General features: G+C 32.6%; 1 protein-coding gene across 1 annotated transcript in view; it reads right to left on the bottom strand.

The window, feature by feature from the left end:
- The window catches only part of LOC132718791 (small G protein signaling modulator 1-like), a 63,719-nt gene that overhangs the window by 22,430 nt on the left and 19,201 nt on the right, over positions 1 to 22,088 (bottom strand). The window contains 10 exon segments of the mRNA XM_060702522.1: positions 899 to 1,044; positions 2,297 to 2,364; positions 3,961 to 4,129; positions 4,730 to 4,897; positions 5,717 to 5,881; positions 9,924 to 9,991; positions 13,365 to 13,495; positions 15,769 to 15,909; positions 17,463 to 17,638; positions 20,742 to 20,809. Coding sequence (XP_060558505.1) covers positions 899 to 1,044; positions 2,297 to 2,364; positions 3,961 to 4,129; positions 4,730 to 4,897; positions 5,717 to 5,881; positions 9,924 to 9,991; positions 13,365 to 13,495; positions 15,769 to 15,909; positions 17,463 to 17,638; positions 20,742 to 20,809 — 1,300 coding nt within the window.

Raw genomic sequence — 22,088 nt, 5'->3', positions numbered from 1 at the left:
CTGACACTATTTTCCTGAAAATGTCACAAATTAAATCCACTTTATTACAACATTACATGAAAATAATTGCTTGTTTTCTATTTTAACACATTTTTTTTGTCATACCATGCCGTTTGATCAATCTTAAACTGGCTTGCCTGGATAACTTATCAGAAATTACCAATTTCTACGCCAGTGACCAACTACATGTACTAATCCAACTTAATTTTTCAGACAAATGACCATTAGACCCAATGTCCGAGGTCAATTGGTCACAGTAAAGATTTTTGCCTTCCTTATAAATTGAACCTGTAACCTCTAGATAACTAACCACATATTGCTCTCCCTACAGCTGTGCAGGCTGGCCTGGATCTATACTGGTGGTAAAGGCTAGTCATTTCCAGTGCCAGCAGTGGAAGGGTTAATGGCTAGTACGTATACAGTACAACCTGTGTGTAGCAACACCCTGTGACTGACAAAGATTTTGGTTGTTGCTAAGAGGTATTGGTCTTGGGGAGGTTAAAACTTATTGCGGTCTTAATTAAGGTAGAATTGATGTGGTCTTACTTAAGGTCGTAATGAAAATGTTGTTCAATATTGTTGTAAAAACGTCATCGCTTCACAGAGTGCTGTTCTGTTAAGGTTACACTGGTAAACTTTTAGTATTACACAATTGTAATTGAAGTGTTCAACAGAAATGCACTTGGGCAGTTTGGAAAATGTTTATGCATTCATGCACATGTAGTTTTTCATAAAACATTCAGAGAATTAGCATGTTTTAATATTTAATTAGCATGTTTTGATATTTAATTAGCATGTTGTAATATTAAATTAGCATGTTTTTATATTTCATTAAGATGTTGTAATATCAACATGTGCAATTTTCCATAGAAACATTCAGCTATTAAATTCTACTTACTGTTCCAAATTTACCCATCTGTGACCAGACCTCCTCTGTAAGACCCTTAGAAGCATCGTAAGGTTGATCGACAGGGAATATTCTATGGAGAACCAGCCCGGAGAGATGTGTTCTCACAGTCTTCAAGTGTCTACAGTGAGCTAGCCCTAAAGTTGAAATAAATCATTATACCTTAAAATGCTAAACATGTGTAATGGTTTTATCCTATTTCAAATTTGGAATAATCATTATTTTTGAATGCAGGTATCTTGCTGTCACAATACTTGAAATAGCCACTAGGTATAAAGTTTTTAACTTGTTGAGCTAGTCACACATACACAGTCTAGACTGGGCTGGCTCTATACTGCTGGGCTTGGTAATTAAATCAATAATACCACAAGCTTTCAAAACTTAATTTGAGAAATGACCAAATGTGTATTGTAGATGTGTAACAGTCAGTCTTTTCCACTCAAAAGAATGTAAACAGTAATAAAAAGAGCATTCATGTTTATGGCATTACATTCATTGCAACATCTTATCTGGTTCATAAAGACCTCTTTGACTTTGTGGTTCAGCTTGCCACCTTCAAAACACTTGTCACTCAAGTTCTGCATTCACAGATAACAAATCCTTTCCAAAAATGAAAGCTATAGTATACAGCTAGTTTACCAAATTTTCTGGTTACTACCCAAGTACCTCCCCTTTTCTGAGATAATACATAAAGGGGCAGGCCCCTGGCAACTTAATCCATCAATGGATAATTTTCATTTAACAAGAAATTAACAATGTAGGTGAGACTTAAAACCATACTCATCACACCACAAGCCAGATGAAAGCAAAACCTATTATACACTGAGATTACCTCTTATCAAAACAAAATTATAGATGATTTCCAAGTATATGGTTCTTGGGGGATATTATACAATAGCCTCTAGTTTTGCTACTTAAAATGTTTGATAAAATGACATTTAAAGAGGGCAGAATCTTTGAACTAGCTTTGATGACCTGGGATTAATAATATCTGTCATATGTTACAGTTCAGAACAGAATATCTGTCACAAGGGTTCCCTAGGGACGGATATTCCGATCTGAACCACAAACATGTCAGATTATTTTTTCTTGCATATTCTACCATATTCCATCATATTTTAGATTCTTTACCTTAATAAAACAATTTTTCAATGGAAATTTATGTCATTTTGTCTTAGATAAGCGTATGAAATTACAATTTCATTCATAACGGCAATATAACGCCATCATAAGCATGCTATTTTATAGCAAGCGACTCATCTGGCAAACTCCATGCCGCATGTGTAAAACTAACAGAAACACCGGTCTGATATGCAAGAAAATTAAACTACTAGTCATGTATCTTGCATGTAATTTCATCAATTAATCAGACCTAATATTAGAACTTACATCCGTAGAATGCTCTAGATATGATCTGTTTCCTCATTGTATCACACAACTGTTTTATTGTTTTCCTAATTATATTACAAACTACATAACAGGGAAAAAAAAATTATAATGAAAAACATTTTAAAGGTTCATGTGTGTTTTTTTCTCAAATTTTAGATCATAATCTTTTCAAACAGCTTTTCTGCCCATATGTTAGATTTTAGAAAAAAGATGAAAATTCTGGCAAATCACAAGGAAAAATTTGTGGGGCGGTGGGGGCCGAGTGGTTAATTTGGTGGACTTAATGTAAGGATTGCGGCCCGTGTGGGTAAAACCACATTTTTTTGGTGAGCAAAAATCTTTAAAACATTGTTTTAGTTCGATTGTGACCCTTTTGAAAGCTTCTCCCTTTAAATTTTGACCCGACTTTTGAGTTTCCCTTCAATGTTATTTTCCTTGTTGCTAGGGCATAGCAAATTTATAATTATCAGATAAATGAGAAAATTTTTTTTTGCACCGTGTCATTTTAATAATTCAAAGTAATTTCCTAGTTTGAAAATGCCATATATCATATATTTATAAATCATTTTATAGAAGTATAATTAGATATATGTGTGGGCAGAAATTCTGTCTTTTAGGCCTACACATAAATCTGTCATTTTTCAATATTCAAAGTTCAATGGCTGTACCTGAGTGTCTGCATGTTACATTTATGAATGTTTTATATCCACCATAATTTACTTCATCTGACATTTAAGATGTTTGGAATAATAATTGTAAGATTCAGAAGAACTAAGAGCAGGGAGGTTTAGACAGAAAGCATGCTGGGAAAATACTTTATAAACAAATTGTTCAGACTTTCAGAGTGAAAATCTAGGTTCCTTATAATCCACTCCAAAAACGGAAATTGTTCAAATTTTCTATGGCAGAAAATTGTCAACATATTTAATTGTAAAGCAAAAAGAGTAACAAAATCACTTTACTTTGTATTTTAATCAATCTCTGTGGCTTATTTTTTTTTAAACATTGAGAACATTCAATAACCCTTTAAACAATATTTACCTCCCTCAGAAAAACAAAACTGAATATAAAGCAAGTTAGAAATGGAGGAAAGGTTTACAGGGAGAAAATACAGAAGATTAAAAATTTAAGTTTAAAAAATGTTGAATTTTTTTCTTAAGCCCAATTTTAATTTGACCTTTTTGGGTTTCAATCATTTTTAAAAAATAAAACTTAATTTAAATAAACCTGCTGGGAAAAGATTAGACTTTTGACCCGTGCAGACCAAGATAACCCAAACCATCAAAGTCTCCCACCCTGACTAACAAATTTCTTTTAGTAATTCTGAAATTTCCCCCAAAAATATAAATGGCTTGTCTAGAAAATTGAAAAAAATGGGAAAGTCCATTTAAGATATTAAAGTGGTAAGGGTTGAGATGACGATAATGCATGCAAAACCTTGAGTGAGAAAGATTTGGTAAATGTGAAGTTGGGTAAGTTTTGTACATACAAGCCATAATTCCCAGACTGATTTGGGGGACATTCACGGATGTCTTCCGACTGATTTAGGGCAATTTCCCCCTACATGGGACAATTTTCCGTTTTTAAGTCCAGGAAAAATTAAGATTATGGTTTTTTACAAAAAAAAACCAATGAGAGTGATGATAATGAATTAAACCCTTGCCTTTGGGGACTTCCCAAAGTGTTAAGCAGTGTTGTTTTGCTCTTTTTGTCCCTTCGTAGGTTTTTTACATGTTCGGGCGAGCGGGCTTGGACCTCTTGGTATCCTTGTGAGAGCCCATGGTAACAGATCTGCTGGGCGAAATTTGGCTTTTGGATCTAACACTTCCGGTGCTGCAAATGTATAAAATTATATTTTCAAGGGACAAATGCTTTGATTTATTTTTCAGAGAGTCTTGAATAATCTTAAGGCTACTTTCTGCTTTTATTAGTTTAGAAAAACCTTATACAGTTCAAGTTACCTCCAGAACAAATCCCCTTACTCACTTAACTTTGAACTTAATTTTGAACTTACATGAATTTAATATTCTGTTTATCACATACGAAAAATAAAGACTGTTTGTAGCAAAAAAAGTACCATTTTTTTTATTGACTTGCCTTTAGTTTAATGATAATATTTAGCCCATTTAAAGCTTTGTTTATATATAACGCAAATGACGTCACATCAAAATATATGCACGGCCTACAATACCACTTCTTTGGAGTCGCAAAAGTGGCACTGGTGTGTGATATATATCAAGTAGGGCCCAAATGAAGGAATGAGATCAAAGCATTAACCTAGCTGAAAATCAAATATCTAAATTAAATTTTAATTGCCATACAGTACAGTACATAACTCAGGTTTTTTTTTAGTACTGAAAAAGTCAAAACAAATTTTCAGTTCACAATGCTTACTTCAAAATAAATAAAGTTTATATTAACTGCACAACTTACGTATATTTTCTGGTTTGAACACCTTGACAATCCGGAACACGTAATCGGTAGCCTCCTCCTCAAGGTCGGTGCTTGCACTTGATGTAGAACTGGTGCTGCCCTCTTTGCTACTTGACGATAAATTTGACAATCTGCTGCCTTTACGTTTCAACTTTGGAAATACTTTACCTAGTCATATAAAAAGTTTTATCATGTTAATTTACTTTTTTATGATCAATTTTTCTATTGAACATGTGTTGTGGGTGGGGGGGGGTAGGGGGAAGGTGGGAGAATGTTAAGTCACAACGGCGCTTTTAAGCTAGGATTGCAAATGTTGGGCTTTACTGGCGGAGAGAGAACTATGGCACTATTTCAGGGACAGCCTTGCATCTGATAAGAGCCATTGACATTCCATGACAATTCAACCTTGCCAGGATTCTAACGCACAACTGCACATGGCAAGGGATTTGAAGTCAGTAATCTCCATTAAGCTATGTAACATCCACTACTGAGAACTGCCATAAAACCATCTTTACCCTTCCAGAACAGTTACATGAAATAAAATAAGTTAATAAATCTCTGCTTTTAATCTACAATACAATCCTTCACCTTGTATCAAAGAAAACAACTTTTTAACAACTGTTTAAGTAAGAATTCTAAATAGAGCTATAATATATTAACTAGATTTGTGTAAAAAAAAAAACCATTTAATTTTAGAAGTTCATTCATAAGAGAACCAATATTTTCTTTAAACACTTACCAATGACGAGGAAAATAAACATGTTTTAATAAATTCATTAAAAATTAGTTAAAAAAAAAAACAGGAAAAGAAATGAATTTCAAAAAAAAAAAAAAAGGAATTGAAATATTCAAAACATTCACACTAGCTTTGACTTTAGACTATTTTTCACCTACAGTATAACTAACACATTACAGTGGTCTAATAGTCATGTGTCATTACCACAGTTGTTCTCAGGTGTTTTCTTCATTTATAAATATAGAATCTACCTTTACCGCGTTGTGACCACAATGGTGGATCCAACTGGCCATGGGGAAGTAACCCTGTTTCCAAACATGACAAGAAAGCCAACAAGTGCCCTCCCTTGGGAAAATGGATAGGAGGGCGCTGTACACCATCCTGGCCAACCAGAACAATTGTTCCACGACAGTCAGCTGAAAATATATAGATTTACAAAAAATTTACATATTTTACAATATTCCCCCATTGAGTGGAGGAAGAGAACTTGGCAATAAATTTACTTAATCGACATGTTTTAAATCAGTTAAGAAGTGTGTATTTCAATACAATTTTAAATGGATCTAATACTTTGATCAAAACTGGCTCCACTAGATTTTTTAACTTCTCTCACATTGACAATAACTTGATATTAATAATCAATACAAGTTAACCAAGATGATTATTATTGTTCTCTTTCTTATGTTACTATAATTATATAGTAACAAAGTCACATACAATTTCGTCTATGGGAATGTCACATTATTTTAATCACTTGAATTTACTTGAAGTTACCAGTTCAACCACCAACACAATATCTTTATTTTGAAACATCCTATGATGACATAATGACATCAATTACCGTTTTGTGTCACATACCTTTTTATTTACCTTTAAGGTAATATGCTAGAATCGTGAAGGGTCATATATCTATATAGAACAAAGTGTGAAAACTATGACACACAAGTATCATACAGTAGAACTCTGAAACCTTAAACCCCTGAAATATACACCTGCCAAACCAATCCAATTCATGTAATATAACATGTATGCTCAGGTGTTCCCAACAAAAAATATGAGTGTTGTTTGGAAAATCTATACAATTTTGCAATATCTCCAATTATATTAGTCATTTGATATTTTCAAACTTGGTTTGCGAATACCTACATTTGCCTCTAGTATATATGTTTTGAAAAGCAAATGAAACCATACTTTTTGTATCCAGATATACTTTTTGAATAACTTGTTGTCCCATCTACAAAATACTTTTTGAATAATTCTTGTTATCCCATAAAAAATGGATGTATCTACAAAATCTTGCACCTCAGGAATTATCAAAATTTAACTCAATCAGATGATGGTTCAGGGTATCGCAGTGTTACTGTATGTAGCTTTATTAGGATGGAGTGCGTGGGAGACAAGTGATAATAATGTAAGTGTTGACTTGTATAAATCAACATGAAACATCAGAAATAGTATCTCAGACGTAATATTGTGAAATATGTTATTCTCTAATTACTGGCATTGCTGGATCAATAGGATTGAAGTTAAGAACCATTGTGCGCGTATTCAGGTACGTATATTAACGGTATCCGCAACAAGGTTTTAGACAGAGATTGCTGTCGTGTCGGTCGTGCGCATGCGCACATGCTACCAAAAAATTTAATCGATGGCGGACGGAGCAAATTTTGTTGATGAAAAATCTGTAAATTAAGTGTTAATTTACGAGCATCGGCACAAAAAACTCAAGAAATAATGACAGGTAAGTCTTATGTTTTTGTTATGTACGTGTATTTTTACTAGATTACGCTTCCAAATGGCGTAAATCGGGTGTGGAAATTTCCAGTCTGTATGAATGAGATCGACAAAATGGCGGATCTTTGTTAAAAACGGGTGAACATGTATAAAATCTGCAGAGTTATCAGGCTTAACCTACTTGTAGAAAACTGATTAAACTTGCACAAATCGGTTTAGAATATATTAAAGTAAGTAATGTTGGTACTTTTTAAGGCTCCCTCATCATCTGATCTGTTGTTTTTGTTGGCGTGAAATTTGAAGGAAATTTGGTAAATTTTTGCGGTGCAAAAATAAATTCACGACCTATTTTGGCCCAAACATCAGAGGTATCTAAAGACCTTGAAAATACAAATGAAAAGCTTTAAAGTTAGTTACTACATTATTGTGAATGGGGGTGTGGTTATTATTTATAATTTTCAACTGAATATTTTTGATGCTATGGTCTTTTGAAAATTGATGAAATTTCCCCCATTTTTTTTTTCATTTACTCAGAAGTTATATTCAACTTCTTTTTTGTTAGTTATTCCAGACACGTATATTAACATTAGTACATGGTTATTCTGTTGATAAAACAAAATATTTATATTAAATGTCATTTCATCTATTTCAGATCGTAACAAATGTGCTTCAAGGGTTTCAAGTGGTAGATCAGCACGACAATTTCACTGAATGCTGATACAGCCCAAAAGTTCAAAGATTTGCAGCTTGTGTCCAGGAGAGTCCCAGAAGTGTCAAATAAATTTCGGGAATAAAAGTGACACTAATGAAAGACACTATAAACAGTCATTTTATAGCCAGTGCGATGCTATTGAAGTTTATGTAAATCCAGTTATAAAATAAAAGGCAAAAACTTATATAAAATGTGTTTTTCCTTTTTTTTATTTTTTTTTTACTACAGGGGAGGTACCCGATACTATGACTATTTCCAATACCTTTATGTCTATTCTCTCGAAAAAATGTACGTTCATAATCAAGAGAACCTGAAAGATACTGACATATGTAGTGGTGAAACAGTTTTTTGCTCAATATAATTGTATAAAGCAACACAGACAAATATGTTAAATAAATAAAAAAATTAACTGGATATAGTAATAATCTAGCCTTACCCACAACTAAAAAGCAGTTTCAAACCAGGGACCGACTGATAGAAAAAGTGTGAAAACTATCACAATTGAAACAATTAAATAGATGCACCATTAATAACCGTGATTAAATCAATTACTGAATCTGCAGAAAAAATCAATTATGACGGTACAATTGTACTTATTTTTCACAATACTTTCATAACAAAAATGTTTAGGCCCGTTTTTCAGAAAAAATATACGTACCTGAGAAAACGAACATTTTTTATAAGAGCTCTTTTCTGGTGCAGTTTGAAAATAATATAATCATTACTTTTATTCATTTTAAAAATAGATAGATAGATAACTGCATTTCTTTAAACAATGTTCAAATAAAAAAAATAAAGGGCTTAATAGTTAAATATATGGTAAAAGTTGCGTTTCGAAATATGCAAGATGATTTTGGTCATGTGATTCTTCACGATATCTTATTCGCATTTATTTAAGATACGCAATAGAAATTGAAAAACAAAAAATTAAAACAAGTTTATAAGCTTTTTATAAATATTTTTCACAAATTTCGGCAAAAAAATGACGAAACAATAATAACTTGTTACTACATGTATATAAAATTTCTTTCGTGTGCAGTCGCGATTTGGCTGGTAAGTAAAAGTTGCGTTTTTTAACTCGTTACAATTCCGGAAATAATTTAGCTTTGTAAATGATAATTACACGGTTAAAAAGATCAAATTCTCAGCTTTCCTTTTGATAGGTATTTTGCTAAAATTCGGACCATAAATTTACGAAAAAATCTTATATTTGTTCGAAGAGGGCAATCATTATTTTTACTGAAGTTTTGACATAATCGGGAGACAAAAAAAACAAAATACTCTGTGTTTAACTCGTCGTAATTTTCTTCATACTAAACGCTCTGATTTATAAAAATATATAGTTTGAAAAAATCTATCTTTCAGCTTTCTAGAATATGTTACTTTTAAAAAATTGAACAGAAAATAACATGTGTGACGGTAATTTAAAATAACCAAGGTAAAATATCACACCGCTTAATGATATGTAATCGTCGATAAAAATCAATAACGATCGGCAGTCTGGATGGATTATCTACCACGACAGCATAATTTACCGTTATTGACTTACTGTATAGAGTTGCGGATACCGTTAATATACGTACCTGGCGTATTTTAGTTTATATATACTCGCCACGGCTTGCCCATATGGGTGAGTCCTCTAGAAGTGTTAGTATAGTGCAAGATACAGATGCAGAAAGATGGCCAAATTCCAGAAGCTTCTCCTGGTTCTTCAACATGTGAAGTGTTAAAGCACTTAATCACAGGACCTCGATTTAAAGTCTCCTCCGAAAGACGTATTAATAATCGAGCTCACAATGATTACAAGTCTTGCGCTCTAACTAATTGAGCTATGCAGGCTGGCCAAAACCACAAACTTTCAACTGTTTTTAATTCTACTTGACAGCCAATAGTTACTGAACACAGCCTGGTCAGAGACTGCATGAAATTGCCGGCTACAGACTTGTAGCCGACTCTATACTCAGGTGGAATAATACACAAATGAATGTGAACCATGAGAAATAAATACTTACGTTGCTGATGGCAGTGGATGTAGACTATTTCATCTAAGAATATTGTCAAGGCATAATCCCATAATATGCTGAAAAATTATGAAAAAAATACAAAACTTAGATCGGACAAATGAATTTTCTATCAATATAACAATAATATCTAAGCAAATATATCAATATTTTCACAGCTAGATATATTTATGCAAATAGTATAATAAGAGTAGTTTATATAATAAATAGCTAGGCCCTGCAATGAAATTACTTGGCAAATCTATTCTAATTAACATGCTAGAAAATTAATGGCATTTTCAAATCTTAACAATCTAACAACAGCAAAACATTAATTTTATTTAGAAATTTATTTACATACATTTGTATGTTGATTTCCAGATTCACTTTAAATTTCATTATGTTTTGTTTAAAACTATAATGGTTAAATAATAAAACTGTTGTGTGAAAAGAAAACATACTTCTGGTTAGTAACATTTGTTAATATTAATTTGTTAATTTCCCAATCACCTCTACAAATATATTACACCAAAACCCTATAGAAATATTGTGAATTCTTATAAACTTATAATGTATAAAAAAAATCGAACAAATAAACTATTGGACTTTTCATGAATGACATTAATCGATTCTTGTTATCCAAAACTATTTACTTCTGTTTTCCTAGTTAAAACCATATTTTAGCAACATTCAACTAGAAAGCCTTGACTGTAAATCTTATGATGATGACATTTTATTCAAGTTTCCATGCAACAAGGTCAAGTCTATTAAGCATTTTTTCCAATAAAAATATTTCCTTAATATTTACCAAACATATTTTGTAAGATACTGTCCAGTGACATTTTTTCTTGCATATCAGGCTGGTGATTCTGTTAGTTTAACTCGTGCTGGAAATTTCATCTGGCATGGTGGGTGCCAGATGAGTCGCATGCTATACAATAGCATGCTTATGATGACATAATTTCACCTTAATGAATGAAGTTGTAATTTCATATGCTGTTGTAAGAAAATAGTTACAGGTGTAATAACATAAATTTCAATGGAAAATTGCTTTATTAAGGTAAAGAATTTAAGATATGATGGAATATGGTAGAATATGCAGGAACAAGAGCTGTCGGTAGGACAGCAACGCTCGACTATTCTTAGTGCTTGATAGTAAAAACAAATGCTTGATACAGATACCTCCTCCTGTTTACAGGTTGGGGTAATGATGGTGAACAAGTGTGCAAAGTTTCAAAGCCATATGTCAATGGACTTTGAAAATATTTGAACTATTACAAAAACTCTAACGTAAATTCTAAGTCGAAAAAGGGGCATAATTCTGTCAAAATGCTTGATACAGTTACCTCCTCCTTTTTACAGGTTGGGGTAATGCTGGTGAACAAGTGTGCAAAGTTTCAAAGCCATATGTCAATGGACTTTGAAAATATTTGAACTATTACAAAAACTTTAACATAAGTGGTTACGCCGACGCTCGGGTGACTACAATAGCTCTACTTATTCTTATCGAATAGTCGAGCTAAAAAGTATCTAACATATGTTTGCGGTTCAGATTGGAATATCCATCCAGAGGGGACCCGCCCATTCCGATCTGAACCGCAACATATGACAGATACTATAAATCTCCACTTAAACCAAGTTACTGTAACCAGAGGTAAATCTAAAATGTGTCTTTTAAATATGAACTTTTATAAACATCTGTATTCCATCATTTATTTTCAGACATCTTAATACTGTATTTCTCCTACAACAATCCCCATGGGAAATGCATATCACCAAAACAGTGCTCTCATTTGAGACAAATATGGTAAAACTATGTTAACAGAAAGAATAAAATAGATTTTGAATAGACAGACTGTTAGTTGACATTCTTTCATTTTTCAAGCATGGAGGGGTTAATAAATGAAAATATTGAGTTGGAGGGAAGGGGGGGGGTACAAAGGGAGGAGGCATATATATGAATAGGATGATAGAAAAAATATGGTTGAAACAGTATAGTTTATATTTCAGATACATCAGTCAATTAGCACACAACTTCAGACAAATTATTGTTTCTGATAGTATTAAAGACCTGCACCACAAATTGTATAAGAATCACAGTTGTTAGTAGAAACAAAGAAATCTCACACCATCCAAGTATAGCCTATATTAATGTCCAAGCCCCCATATACCTTCGTTTAATACCTGTAGGTGAAACCCTGGTCTGATTTGCATAACATAGTACACATCCACTTTAAAACACAGTAAACAATAAATAAGTCATGTGATCCAATCAAAGCATATAAAGAATAAAATGTTTGTTTTGTCAAAAAGCACTACTTGTTGTGTAATATATTGCATTAAATGAGAAAAAAAGATCTATGAATTGTTTTTGGTCAAACTGAACAGTGATGATCATGTGGCAACCAAACAGCTCTAAAAACAGCTCTAAAAGCTCTTAGCACTGTGGGGACAGAATAAAGGTGAAACCCCATTTAATTCCCTCTTAACTGCAAATTGATTCTAATCTCCCACACTGACTATTTTTTAGCCCAAACTAAACCACTAGGTATTTTAGCGCAACAAGGAAGGATAACTTCCCTCATTATCCATTCCACTTTGAAAGAGGTATGGGTGCAAGATACAGTTAAATTAGTGCCAGATATGATCACAGAAAGCACATCTTTATTACATTAAGCTTACAATATACAGAATAATAGAGATTATATACATATAATAGGATGACAACATGTAATTACATGTAATTTGTACATTTAAATACTATCAAACAGTCTTTTTAAGCCTAAATATTGGTTCAAAAGTACAAAAATGACAATTGTCGCCTTATTGCAGTAACAGGTTAACTCCTTATATAATTTAATAGGAGCTAACCCATTAATGCACAAAGGTGATCTCATATAATATGAGTAACCTGTATCAAATGAATTTGATGAAACATGTACAATGCATATATAGATTATTGTAGATCAGAAAATCATAATTTCATATTCAAATAATATTTTGCATAATATTTTGGCCAAAGATTTAAGTACAAAATCTAAAAATTGTTGTCATCCCTTGTTAATTCTCATATGTCAATACCAATAATATAGTCAATAATCAATTAAGTAATAGATCTATTATTACAATATAATTTAATACAGAAAATTAAATTTTTTTAGCACAGTCAGTTCTGTTTAAGATGTCTCATCCATCAACAGTTTGTATTAATTTAGCAAACTATAACATGCATTTACTCTTTAAAGAGCTTTCAAGGGACAAGACGTTTTCTGTCTTAAAGAACCTTATTGAATTACATAAAACAAATGAAAAGTAGCAAAATATACAAAATCTAATGGGCTCATAATGGATGAGTGACCTTAAGATAAAAGTACAGTTCAGAAAATATCATTGTTATGTATCTGTCACCAAGGCAACAGACATTTGTATGTGTTACCATGGTAACAAAGTTACCTTCTGTCTAAATCTTCATCCTTTGCCTCGCAGCAGCCATTCATCAACTGGTTTGGAGTCCACATGATTGTGAGGCCTTCCACAGTTTGATGTAATGATAAATACCCTGGCAGGGCCTCCACACCCTCTTTCTAAAATTACATATTATTATTTCTATTATTATCATATATTTATGAGTATTGTTTTTATCTTATTTTTCTATTACTTTATATCATTATCACTTTTTTTTATTACTTTATATTACCATCATCATCACATTCCTTTATTCAACATAATCCTTATTGTCATCATCATTAACAACAATATTCTTTGTGGTTGAGTTTTACACATCATCATCATCATCTAATCATCATTTAATCATCATCATTTAATCATCATCATCATCATTTAATTATCAATAACCATAATTTCAGTATTTTTTCATACATAATAAAGTGCACTATTAACATATTTATAACTCATTTAAAAGTTGATCGACAATAAAAAGTCATAAACAATAACACAATTTACTACCAGGTTGTAAAGGTTACGGTAACAAAGTCATAAACTATCATATATTCACAGGCACTTGTCAAACTAAATCTTTTATCAATATAATACTGTCTATATAGATGACATATAAACCCATTATAACATTATACATGTATATAGAAAATGAGAAGTAAAATATCTGTGAACATAATCTATATCAGACATTAGAATACAGAAAAGAGTAAATCAATGCTAGATTAAAAGAAAGTACAAAGTAAAAGGAAAATAATTCATATTTTCTTTCAGACTGATAAATAAACAAATCCTGCAATAATCTATAGTGACCAATATCTCCAACTATTTAAAGCATATCAAGGAACATGGAACAGGACAGCATATGAAAGAACCTATTGATAGAAATTATTGATGTCAAGGAAAAATCCAGATCTCTTATTGAGTTGTCATTTGCAAAACAGTAGCAAAATATATGATTTTTCCATATCATTGATATACATATAAGTGAAAATCTATACATTAGAATTCCTATAACAAATAAACATATTGATCTGTATAAATCTCATTTCAGCCTAAAAACCTCTAAGTCAACTTTTTTTGCCCCTGATGAGACGTTAATTTAACAGTAGCTTTTGAAAAGAGAGAAAATCATTCTGTAACAGCATGCCCCCACATTTATAGGAAACAGTATTTTCTCTCTCTTTTTTTCCCCTCTAGAAATATATATGGATGCCTAACATGTTCTCCTAGAAGGAATCAATACTAGCAATTACATCCATCAACTTGTCAACCATTAAATCAAGATGGAAACAACACTACTTATTTATGTATAGGCAGAACTTTAGTCTGTCCTGCAAACTACAACAACAAATATAATGATTACACTTCTACAAAAAAAAGATCAGAAAAAAATTCTAGCCTTTCTTCAACTTTCTATCTTAGTTAAATTGAAATTTAAGTTTAATTGTGATTATTATGTTTTATGTTGTTGCTTGACATAAGTGACTCCACTGTTTTTTGACGTTTTGTGGCTGAAAATATCTTTTTAAAGATTTGTGAATATTTGATAGAGGTTTGAACCTGTGTGCAAATTTCAGATCACACTTACACTCTTTTTTTCCATAGTAATCAATTTAATTGTGCAAAATGACACACAAATGAAAAGCATTTCAACTCTTATAACTAGAAACGGTCTGTAATCAATTATACACAATTTTTTTTTTCTCCATTTTTTGTTTTATTATCTTTTGCACGTATTTTCGATTCAAGTGCCTTCTCACTTTATTTATGATAGATTTTAGACTTTTATGTTTTTAGGTATTTGGTTTTGAAGGCCCTTTAAATCATACATGTACATAATCAAGTAGGAACAAAACTTTGCTTCAACATTGAGATAATGTAGTGTGTGACATTAGACAGGGAATGGGCATATTCTTTCATAAAAAGTATCATATCAAGCAATATAAATCAGAAATCGTTACTTTGGATCACCTTAATTTATATAAGTCATCTACGTAACTAGAAAAAAATTGTTTTCTTTGGTTGGTTGTAAGTCACATCAACATTGCAAAGGTCATCTGGCGAAAAGAAGACCAAAGGTGCTACTCCTTGCAATTAATTCACTACAGCAGGTGACTAGGTAGAACAACAGACCATCTGATATCACTGTTTAAAAAGCTTTCTAAATACAATAATTCAACACCTCCGGAATTTTCATATGCATAATAAAACTATAATTGAATTTCCTTTGTGTAATTTAAACAATAATTGAGTTTCATTTGCATAATATAACAAATATGATTGCAGCAAGATCAATTTGCCATTACAAATCCTGTGTCTTCAAATGTCACGACTGGAACTAAAATGTATGACATGTACTCAACATTGTATCGTAAAAGAAAACAGGGAAAAGGCTCACCGGCTGCACTAAGACATTGTTCTTCCCATACAGTAAAGTAGTTCTTGAGTTTTGATGCAGTGATTCAACGTATTCTCGCGCTGATAAATGGAAACTTTTGGAACTCTCTTCGCTGCTGCTACTCTGATTGCGTCGGAACTGCTACATAAAAACAAACGATTCTTTACCTTATCATAACTTACTGAATTTTCTAAATCGACTTTATTCTATAATTCAATATCAATTTCTGAAATGTGAAAATATGAAAATTTGAAACTGACCAGTGGACCTAGTCAGAATGCACAGATGTGCATCCTGGCATGGTACTATTATTAGTGGCATAGGCTCTAGCAAATAAGGTAAAAGTTACATAATATAATATTCTCTCCTGCAAATATCCCTGGATACATTCAATCAAAAACATGTATGCAAAAAAATGCTTATATTGTTGTTGTATAATGTTTTGTTTAAAACAAAATAAAACAAAACATGAAGGTATGAACTCAAACAGCCCCTTAAATCTGATAATTAATGAATAAAAGTTTTTTAGGTGTAAATCTGAATTTTAAAATTTGACCTTTACTGGTCAATTACACTTGGGGGTCAAGGTCATATTTCAATATGTCTTTATATAGCTCTTGTTGAGAATGAAGGTACGGCTTATTGAATGAAGATGTGATGTCAAAGGTTGAAGTTATCCATTGTGTGACAGACAAACAAATGAATGGATGGACAAACAGAGAGGACAAAATAGATATACATAATAAGGTTAAGTATTAATCTCTATCAATAATAGAGAATGAATATTTGTAATCTTAGACATATTGCATGAACAACATCCCTAGAGTGATATTACCACATCTAGTATTTTGATTTTACATTGGTGTACCATAACTTCATCATTTTCACGTCTAGGAAACAACATGTGTTATGCAATTTGCTAACATGTGGCAATAAAAACTGAACTTCACGATTGTAGCAAAATTGTGAAATGTAATATTTGGAAGCTTATAGTATAGTCTTGTTTGGATGCATGAAATGCATAGAGTTGAGGGTTTCATACAGGCAACACTATACACAGTGGCCAATAGTAATGCCAATGCTTTTGAAGTAATAGTCATCAAACTGCCAGGAGACTCATCTAGGTTGAAGATTAAAATGTTCCTGATATTAACAAATCTCTGACTCCTATATACGTCATTAAAGAATTAGATACAAAGGCTTTGTGCTAAAAAAGAAATGTTTTCCTAAAATCTAATTAGTTATAATTATAACAAAAAAGTTGTTGTACAGTGAATATGACAAAACCTGATTATCAGAATAATCTTATAATTATAGACGAGTGACTAATTAGGGTTATATGCATACGGTTATAATTATGTTTGTTTGGCTTTACGGCACACCAACACCGTTAAGGTCATATGGCGTCCAAGTAGGAAATATGATTTTGGCTTAAACCTCGGGTGTTACAAACTTTAATTAAGCAACACCAGGGATCAAAACCACCTCACCGGGTGGAGCTAAGAGATGCATAGACTCCAATAATTCGTAAACCCATTTAGTCGCCTATTACAATCACAAAGGGTTAAACGATGGCTGCAATTCTGATGCCTCAACCTGTAAAGGCAACTCCTCAGCCACACATGGAAACGTAAAAGACTAATTAAGATTAAGTAAAAAAGATATATTTAAGATATTTAGTCTAATATTCTTACCTGTGGCCTTACCTGTAGGCCAGGTCGTTTTGGTGACCCTGGTGACCCTGCACCAGAGGTCATGTGGTGACCACCAGAATGTATCCTGTGTCTCTGGACAAGCTCGTCGGCCGGAGGATCTGTCCAGAAATGATCAGATGTTTTCATCTTTGTGTAGTCCAGCGCACATGGCCCAACTGAAATAAATGGCAATACATGTTAAAGCCATAAAAACAATAGATAATAATTCACTGCACATTTATAATGTAATTAACACTGAGAGGCAGAAGGCAAATTGCATATTCTAAGGTTGACATTTAACTTTTACATTAAATCTGCACAATAATTTGGTTTACAATAACATGCTACAATCCATTGCTTGTATATCGAGTTTGAATATTAAAATGATAAAATTCAGCTAGCAGTTGGGAGTAAAGTGTATGGTTTGACTACATAGAGGTACAGATTCGCCTGGCATACTACATTGGTGCCATAAGTGTGTTTGCTATTCCCCTGGTGCTCAAAGGATAAACACCAAACATGCTAAATTACTTAAATGGACTTGTCCAGCTTCCATTTTCAGAGCTGTCAATTATCAATTTCATGAATATCAAGATGAAAATTTGAGCCGTGTCACGATAAAACCAACATAGTGCGTTTGCGACCAGCATGGATCCAGACCAGCCTGCGCATCCGCGCAGTCTGATCAGGATCCATGCTGTTCGCAAATACAAACCCTATTACAAGTACAGAAACTGATAGCGAACAGCATGGATCCTGATCAGACTGCGCGGATGCACAGGCTGGTCTTGATCCATGCTGGTTGCAAACCCATTATGACATGGCTTATTTGTACTTTGTCAGCCATCAATATATATATAGAGCCAGTTCCGACTGCACAAACATGCAGACTTACAGGTTACCCTGGCTCTTCACTCGGTAGCAAAGACTTATCACTTTTAGGCCATGCAAGGTAAGGATTGCTACTGTATTATTTTTGTGCACACAAATAAACAGACACAAATTGTACACACTGCATATATTTGAGGATTGTTTCAGTTCTGCTGGCGCCTTTGTAATATACAACACAAATTTAATACTTCCCTAAGGCAGACATAAACTATCCGATAACCTTTGGAAAGAAAGCACTAAATAATATGGGTGATATTTGGTACCAAGTTTTACTGCATGGCATCATATACTCTCATTTAGTTTCGACTTTCTCTTCCAAGCTTCATTTATTATTTGTAAGTTCTCATTTCATATCGACAAGACCATTGTGACCTTAAATCAACAACCAACGCGCATTTTCTACAGCTATATACAAATGAAGAATGATGAACTTAATATGTAGATAAAAAGTATTTGAATATGGCCACTCTGTTTAGTTTTTTTGGGAATTTAATTTTGTACAGTTACTCAGGTACAATGCTTACAGTGATGCCAACATTTTTAGAAATCCATAGCCACAAAGCTAGTGATCGACTACTAATGCTACAGGATTTCTGGTTTTTTTTTTGTTTTGTTTGGTTTGACTTTGCACCAACACTATTAAGGTCATATGGCGCCGAAACAGGAAAGATAATTTTGACTAACCTCGGGTGTTACAAACTGATAGCAACACCAGGGGTCAAAACCACCTCACCTGCTGAAGCTATGAGATGCACTCACTCTAGTAATTCAACTCATTTAGTCACCTTTTATGATCATGCAGGGTTAAATTGTGGCTGCGATTTTTTGAAAGACAATGACCATTAGGAGAAATTACCCCTTGCCTGAGAATTGAACCAATAACCTCTTGATTACTAATCCTATTTTTTATGTACAAATGTATTAAGTTAAGCAGGCAGACTAGAGCAAAATCAAATTTTCTATTCTAGGAAATCAAGAACAATATTGTACCAGCAGACACTATTTTTTCAATCTTAGATATCATGTGTAGCAATTTTTTTAAATAGCATGTCACGAAGCAGTCAAAGTTGTATAGTATATCTGAATAATTTATAGCCCAGGATAATTAAACAGATACCACTATACTATATTGCTTACAACAGCACAATAGCAGGAAAAGTATCTAAATTAAATCAACAGAATTGATGCTATGTGATCCTGAAACTCTGAGTAGATGAAATTTCTAACTTTGTTGTTAGAATTTTAATAGCAATTCTGATGCAATCTGTATCAAATATGAAGTCTGGAGATTTTTGCTATTGTTTTCTGATAAAACTTAATTAGTGAAACAAGAAACAAAACCATGAGTTTGAAATTACTAATTATCAAATATCAACCAATGCAGCAAAACAAAATATAAACGAGACATTCCAACATCAAGGGAATTTTAATGACTGAAGTCGATTTACTTTTGGTCTGCCAGAGGCAACTGATTTGACCCACATGACATTGTGCAGGCTATGATCAGTTGGCATGTTGGTACTGTCTGATCATGGTTTGAACTGTTTGCTATTCAGCCAGTTTGTATCTTTTGAAAATTTCATCTCACAAGGCTAGTATGATGAATGGTTTTGTCCAGAATGAAAGATGGACAAGTCCATTTATGAAATTTTAATAATATGATCAGGGTTGATAACTGTGCATGAAATCAGGCAAAAATAACTCTTACAATATTAGCTGCAATAATTACTGGAATTATTATTATTATTAGAAAATATTGATAATTTCTACAGTCTCTATGTAAATATAAAATAAACATGTTTTGACTTCACACAAAGTAGGTATGTTCTGTTTAAAATTCTACACACTATAAGTGGTATATATAGATATATAGTGCTTTAAAAAAAAAACTGCCAGTTTTTTTAAGAAAAGACAAACTTTACTTGACCTGTAATAGGAAACATATCTTCCAATACTCATATATAGTTTATTCACTCTTTTATTAAAATTAGACATATTTGTTAAGAATTTCATAGATTTCAATAAATTTCTGAGATTAAATATTCTATGCATTGGGATCGGAGCTTAGTCTATCTTTAATATGGTACCATTTCACAAATTAGAAAAGAAGTTTTAGTAGAACAAGGCTTTTCTAAGAATATAAATCTATGGCTGAGAGAGAATGATTGATATCTCTTTTATTGACAACTTTACTTCAAGGACTTTGTCATTTATTAGGCAATAGTCACTTATATAATGCCTTGAAACAAAGGTTTGGACGCATCAAATCTGTAATGTCTGGTGATTTTTCTGTGTATATGGAATTTGCTAATTATACATAATATTCGGTAAGAATTTCACAGAAATAAATCGAGAAATCTCCCTCGAAAATAAACAACTCAAACTTACCCAATAAAGATGCCAATATCGGGCCATCTACTGGATCTGATATTAAAGCAAAAGCTTCATAATATTTGCTGAAAAAACAAAATAATATAAAGTTAATAGAATAATAGCAATTTGCTACCTAGAACTATACTAGTAAGTTTTAAGTTTTTTAGTGCAAGCATAAAAATTATTATAACAAAGTAAGTTCCTGAATGTTACATGTATACAGAGGTGTGCAACATTTGCCGAGTACTGAATTATGTACAACTATTCAGCAATTTCTTAACCTCTGTATGATATCCTATGAATGATTGTTCGAAGCTTTATATACATGTATATACTACACATTCAATACCATATCAAAATCCATATAAGTTAAATTATGGAGTCTCAAAAGAGAAATTTCATCTGATGGCCTCTTCAACAAACTAAGCCTTTCCTAGTTCAAGTCTAACTCTGACCAAAAAAAGTATTTTACTTGCAAAAATTGTATACCACAATCCTGTCTTCCTCACTAGATATTTGTTTACAGGAATATGTTTGATTTATATGTTTGATGTACTAAGGTTTTGTGACAGGGTCATGTTTTACCAGCTAAGATTTTTTTGACTGGGTCAGACAGTGTATGGATGAATCCATTAATCTTGTCTTCTCTGACATGAAAATAAGTACAGTAATAAAGCCAGACTAATTTGTGGTGTGTTTATTCTCAGCAAGTAGCTTAATGGTAAAATATTACAAGTCTGGGCCGTATTTTAGCCCCATCACCAAACATAGCGATATAAGAAAATATCTTAACCTGTGAGTAATAGAGGCAATAAGAACAAACCTGACTGCAACCAGTATGAAACCAAGAAAGTCTGTTAATTGGTTAAGTCTAACCAGGCTAAATACCAGAATGTCACCAGTATAAAGCCAGGAAAGTCTGTTAATTGGTTCAGTCTAACCAGGCTAAATACCAGAATGTCACCAGTATAAAGCCAGGGAGGTCTGTTAATTGATTCAGTCTAACCAGGCTAAATACCAGAATGTCACCAGTATAAAGCCAGGAAAGTCTGTTAATTGGTTCAGTCTAACCAGGCTAAATACCAGAATGTCACCAGTATAAAGCCAGAAAAGTCTGTTAATTGGTTCAGTCTAACCAGGCTAAATACCAGAATGTCACCTGTATAAAGCCAGGAAAGTCTGTTAATTGGTTCAGTCTAACCAGGTTAAATACCAGAATGTCACCAGTATAAAGCCAGGAAAGTCTGTTTATTGGTTCAGTCTAACCAGGCTAAATACCAGAATGTCACCAGTATAAAGCCAGGAAAGTCTGTTAATTGGTTCAGTCTAACCAGGCTAAATACCAGAATGCCACCAGTATAA

This window comes from Ruditapes philippinarum, unplaced genomic scaffold (genome assembly GCF_026571515.1).
Source record: "Ruditapes philippinarum isolate M1 unplaced genomic scaffold, ASM2657151v2 ctg1236_1_1_1_1, whole genome shotgun sequence".
NCBI lineage: Eukaryota > Metazoa > Mollusca > Bivalvia > Venerida > Veneridae > Ruditapes > Ruditapes philippinarum.
This window is presented reverse-complemented; position numbering and strand designations above follow the sequence as displayed.